Raw genomic sequence first — 6,000 nt, 5'->3', positions numbered from 1 at the left:
AGCAGGATCCCCTGTCCCAATGAGCACCTCCACCACCTCCGCCTCTGGTCTTACCACCACCTCTGGTCTGATCGCTGTCCTGTGGGTGATGAGCTCGGCCTGGTGAGTCAGTACTTGAGTTTCAGTCATGTCTCATTGTCATTGTTGATATGCTTGGGTTGTTTTGATCGAGTAGTCTAACTCTACAGGCAATCCTCTGTCTTTAAAAGTCTTTATGATAATGAGGGATCCACCTATACCACACTGAAGGTAATGCTCCATCTGTCAGGACCCTGTGAAGTGTCAGGACCCTGTGAAGTGTCAGGACCCTGTGGACTGTCAGGACCCTGTGAAGTGTCAGGACCCTGTGAAGTGTCAGGACCCTGTGAAGTGTCAGGACCCTGTGGACTGTCAGGACCCTGTGAAGTGTCAGGACCCTGTGGACTGTCAGGACCCTGTGAACTGTCAGGACCCTGTGAACTGTCAGGACCCTGTGGACTGTCAGGACCCTGTGAACTGTCAGGACCCTGTGAACTGTCAGGACCCTGTGGACTGTCAGGACCCTGTGAACTGTCAGGACCCTGTGGACTGTCAGGACCCTGTGAACTGTCAGGACCCTGTGAACTGTCAGGACCCTGTGAACTGTCAGGACCCTGTGGACTGTCAGGACCCTGTGAACTGTCAGGACCCTGTGGACTGTCAGGACCCTGTGAACTGTCAGGACCCTGTGAACTGTCAGGACCCTGTGGACTGTCAGGACCCTGTGAACTGTCAGGACCCTGTGAACTGTCAGGACCCTGTGGACTGTCAGGACCCTGTGAACTGTCAGGACCCTGTGAACTGTCAGGACCCTGTGAACTGTCAGGACCCTGTGAACTGTCAGGACCCTGTGAACTGTCAGGACCCTGTGAACTGTCAGGACCCTGTGGACTGTCAGGACCCTGTGGACTGTCAGGACCCTGTGGACTGTCAGGACCCTGTGAACTGTCAGGACCCTGTGAACTGTCAGGACCCTGTGGACTGTCAGGACCCTGTGGACTGTCAGGACCCTGTGGACTGTCAGGACCCTGTGGACTGTCAGGACCCTGTGGACTGTCAGGACCCTGTGAACTGTCAGGACCCTGTGAACTGTCAGGACCCTGTGGACTGTCAGGACCCTGTGGACTGTCAGGACCCTGTGGACTGTCAGGACCCTGTGAACTGTCAGGACCCTGTGGACTGTCAGGACCCTGTGGACTGTCAGGACCCTGTGGACTGTCAGGACCCTGTGGACTGTCAGGACCCTGTGAACTGTCAGGACCCTGTGAACTGTCAGGACCCTGTGGACTGTCAGGACCCTGTGGACTGTCAGGACCCTGTGAACTGTCAGGACCCTGTGAACTGTCAGGACCCTGTGGACTGTCAGGACCCTGTGGACTGTCAGGACCCTGTGGACTGTCAGGACCCTGTGAACTGTCAGGACCCTGTGGACTGTCAGGACCCTGTGGACTGTCAGGACCCTGTGGACTGTCAGGACCCTGTGGACTGTCAGGACCCTGTGGACTGTCAGGACCCTGTGAACTGTCAGGACCCTGTGGACTGTCAGGACCCTGTGGACTGTCAGGACCCTGTGGACTGTCAGGACCCTGTGGACTGTCAGGACCCTGTGAACTGTCAGGACCCTGTGAAGTGTCAGGACCCTGTGAAGTGTCAGGACCCTGTGGACTGTCAGGACCCTGTGGACTGTCAGGACCCTGTGAACTGTCAGGACCCTGTGGACTGTCAGGACCCTGTGAACTGTCAGGACCCTGTGAAGTGTCAGGACCCTGTGGACTGTCAGGACCCTGTGGACTGTCAGGACCCTGTGGACTGTCAGGACCCTGTGGACTGTCAGGACCCTGTGGACTGTCAGGACCCTGTGGACTGTCAGGACCCTGTGAACTGTCAGGACCCTGTGAACTGTCAGGACCCTGTGGACTGTCAGGACCCTGTGGACTGTCAGGACCCTGTGAACTGTCAGGACCCTGTGGACTGTCAGGACCCTGTGAACTGTCAGGACCCTGTGAAGTGTCAGGACCCTGTGGACTGTCAGGACCCTGTGGACTGTCAGGACCCTGTGAACTGTCAGGACCCTGTGAACTGTCAGGACCCTGTGGACTGTCAGGACCCTGTGGACTGTCAGGACCCTGTGGACTGTCAGGACCCTGTGAACTGTCAGGACCCTGTGGACTGTCAGGACCCTGTGGACTGTCAGGACCCTGTGGACTGTCAGGACCCTGTGGACTGTCAGGACCCTGTGGACTGTCAGGACCCTGTGAACTGTCAGGACCCTGTGGACTGTCAGGACCCTGTGGACTGTCAGGACCCTGTGGACTGTCAGGACCCTGTGGACTGTCAGGACCCTGTGAACTGTCAGGACCCTGTGAAGTGTCAGGACCCTGTGAAGTGTCAGGACCCTGTGGACTGTCAGGACCCTGTGGACTGTCAGGACCCTGTGAACTGTCAGGACCCTGTGGACTGTCAGGACCCTGTGAACTGTCAGGACCCTGTGAAGTGTCAGGACCCTGTGAAGTGTCAGGACCCTGTGGACTGTCAGGACCCTGTGAAGTGTCAGGACCCTGTGGTGGTAGAGAATCCGCCCCTGGATTAATAGATAACTGGTTCAAACTTCAGAGAAGACACATGGTACACTGGGTATGAATACTACACAAGACAAGAGCAAATGCTTTGATTATTATTATACACCAGTTTGTGTTTAGTTTTAATGCAGCGTGATATCTCTGTTTTTGGGTCTGACTTTATTACATCGTAGAAGCATTATTGTGGTTGAGGATGCAAAACAGAAAAACTCTCTTACTTGAAACTATTGTCTTTCTTTTAGCTTCTTTTAGTGATTTAATTGACTTTGTCACCAAGTCTCATTGAAGTCTTCTACATTTACACGGACTCATCTGAGAGCTAAAGCGCGTCGGACGAGCGCCGGTGTTTGGAGAGGTAGTGTATCTAGTTCTTTGAGAGGACTGGTTCTAGGAGTAGGCTGGAAGACAATCGGGGGGCCCTCATTAGGAATGGACTTCCCCCCATTCTTTGATCTTTTACTCAATCAGGTTTTGGGTTCAATGCATATGTTTGGCATGAATGAATCTTCTTGTTTGCTCATTTGTTTGTTTTATGTATATGTATATATACGTATATATAATGCCCAACCAGGGAGTGATATCACATTCTATACTAATATTATAGACCTGATTACAAACCCTAATCTTTGGCAGTGATGGACTCTTCATGTCCAGCCTCCATGAGAGGTACAGTATCAAATTCAAGACTCATTGGAGAAGCAATAAATAACAAATTCCATACATTTTATAAATATAGGACTGATTGACATCTGGAGGTAGATAAACCCTCGTGCACGCCAATACACCCATCTTTCTAATCCACATACTCCAGAATCAACTTTTAATCTTCAATAAAGAGAGATAAAAAAACCACCAAGCCACAATAGATGAAGTTACCATGCTCCTGTCCACACAACTGGAGACAAACTGCTTAATGACCCTTCATTTACATAGAAAACTTAAAAGTAAGACTTGAGGAAATTACGATGGTGAAACGTCACCTCGCATCCTTTGGGATGCTGCTAAAACAGTTTTGAGAGGAAAAATTATAGCCATTGCCTCGGTAAAAAGAAGGAAAAATGAGTGATCTGACCTCACAGGAAAATGCTCTTTACCAAACAAATGTGTTGTGAAAGTGGATCAAAATGTCTAAATGATTAGCCTGGAAAGTTAAACCACAAGCAGAAAAAACAATACAATACATTTCCCCCTAAAAAGGAGATGAAGAAGATTAAATACATTATTTTCTGGACACAATCAAATTGCCTGTTGTGACAGAAGAGCAAAACAAAAAATTAGGAGCTGAAATACAAGATGCAATCAAGAGAATAATGAACAAATATAGCCGCAAGCGGCAATGATCGGCCCTCGCCACGCCGCCGCCACGCCGCAAGAGGAGGGGGCGCTAACGCGCCCCAATTGTCCTTTTATTACGCCTACTGCTGAATCTGTGACGCTGTCACATCTTCTCCCCTTTGTTTTACCATCAAAAAGCAATTTTATTTTGAATTCTTGGCAAAATATGCGGCTTTGCCGCACAGACACCGTGACTCTTTGAATGAAAATGTGGATAACTTTTGATGGTCCTGAAGATGAGTCTCACCAAATTTCAGGTTAATATGTCTAACGCCCTAAGAGGAGTTTGTGAAAGTCTAAAGTGTAAACATGTTCTGGCGATTTCCCCATTGGAATAACATGGGAGGTTTTGGTCATCGCTACGGCAACGCCATAACAATTATGACATGGGTCTCATTGACTTTTTTGATGGGGATGCCAAAATTGAGTTGTGTGTCAAATTTCATATAATTTCGCAAAACTAAATATTTAACCTCCATATAAAATCTGTAGGGGGCGCTGTGGCTCCAAATTAATTTATTTCACTTCAAGTAGGTTTAGGGCAAAGAGTTTAACAACTGATTCTAATTTGACGCAATTCGGACTTTATCTGCGCAAACGGCAGAAATGTTAAATTTGGGAGATTTCTGAAATTCTTGCTACAGTTTGCGGCTTCGCCGCACAGAGACCGTGACAGGTATCAATGTAATTTGGATAACTTTTGATGTCCCACTCCTCAGTAGCATTTTCACCAAATTTCAGCTTTTTAGGGCCAACGCCCTGGGAGGAGTTTGTAAAAGTACGACGTTTGGAAAAACTCCGAAGTCATGTTTAGCCATTTTTGAAGCAATATGGCCGACATTTGGTTGGGCGGACAGCGTTGCCGTAATAATATTTTTTACTTCTCTTGTCACCATCGACCTCTGCGCCAAATTTCATGATTCTACGATCAAATTTTTTTTGGGTCAGTTCCCATCTCTCAATGCATTTTTGGTACATTTGGGGGCGCTGACGCGCCAATTTTTTTTAATTTTAGAAAAGGGAAATAGCCAGAATGTAGAGAGGCACGATTTTTAGAGGTGTGAACATTTTTGTGACTTTTCGTCAATGTTCACTGGGTGAAAAATAGGGGGGTTGGTCCCGAGAAGAAGAAGAAAGAATAATATTCCGATGCGAAAACAATGTTTCCCATTTTCCAAATATCATAAACTATACATTTTCGGAAAGCGCTCGCGCTTTCCTACCTCATGGTGTGGGTCCCTGGTCACTGACGGGTACTTTCGTTAATTTTAAGTGGGCTCCGCCCACTTTGTGTTTTTTGCCCTCTATGCTTTATATGGGGATCATCTCAATGTAAAGTGCTCGTTTAGTGCGCACTTTTGCACGGGCTTCGCCCGTTTACAACGGTAATGTTCCATTTTCCTACTACTAATTAGTATGCACGGGGCGTGCGTGAGTGGAGGAGTGCGTTAGTGAGTGTTTGGAAGTGGGCGAGCGCTTCGCGCTCGATTTCGTGCGCACTACGTGCGCACTTTCGCAGCCGTGCTTCGCACGGCCTTACGAGATTAATAGGCCTCTCGCCAGCTTGTGGCGCTCGGGCCTAATAAATCTCGGGGGAGCGGTGGGTTCAGCTCAGACTGGTATAAATCTCTAAAAGAAACACCTATTCTTCTGTTTTTAACAACCTTTAACTTAAAAAACTCAGACTCCTCCTAGTTGGAAAGAAACCATCATATCTCTAATACCTAAAGAAGGGAAAGACCAACTTGACCGTGCCTCATACCCTAAATGTGGACTATCATATATATACCTAAATTATGTGAAGAAATACTCCCAATATAATGATTCATATTAATAGACGACAAACGCAAGATAACATGATGATCCTTACACATAATAAATCATATACAAAAACAGCAAAACAAAGCAGTAATAATTAGTTTGGACACTGAGAAAGCTTTAGCTGGTCTTATTTATTTAAAGTGCTGGACAAATTTGAAATAATACGACTTAATTACAGTTTTTCACAATTGTTAACACCCGTTTCTCAAAACAATAACGGCTTTTTTCAAACTGAACACAGATCTGA

The 6,000-nt window shown here is 47.6% G+C and overlaps 1 protein-coding gene across 1 annotated transcript in view; it reads left to right on the top strand.

Annotated features, from left to right (window-relative positions):
* The window catches only part of LOC140373555 (leucine-rich repeat and fibronectin type III domain-containing protein 1-like protein), a 76,761-nt gene that overhangs the window by 64,925 nt on the left and 5,836 nt on the right, over nt 1–6,000 (top strand). The window contains exon 10 of the mRNA XM_072460110.1: nt 1–102. This exon is cut by the window's left edge and continues 84 nt beyond it. Within this exon, the coding sequence (XP_072316211.1) occupies nt 1–23 (23 nt within the window). The 3' untranslated portion in view covers nt 24–102. The remainder of the gene's footprint in view (nt 103–6,000) is intronic.

This window comes from Eucyclogobius newberryi, unplaced genomic scaffold, assembly GCF_026437365.1.
Source record: "Eucyclogobius newberryi isolate DKJ021-1_F unplaced genomic scaffold, fEucNew1.0.hap1 SCAF_10, whole genome shotgun sequence".
Taxonomy (NCBI): domain Eukaryota; kingdom Metazoa; phylum Chordata; class Actinopteri; order Gobiiformes; family Gobiidae; genus Eucyclogobius; species Eucyclogobius newberryi.
The sequence above is the reverse complement of the archived record's forward strand: the minus strand, read 5'-3'. Positions and strand labels throughout refer to the sequence as shown.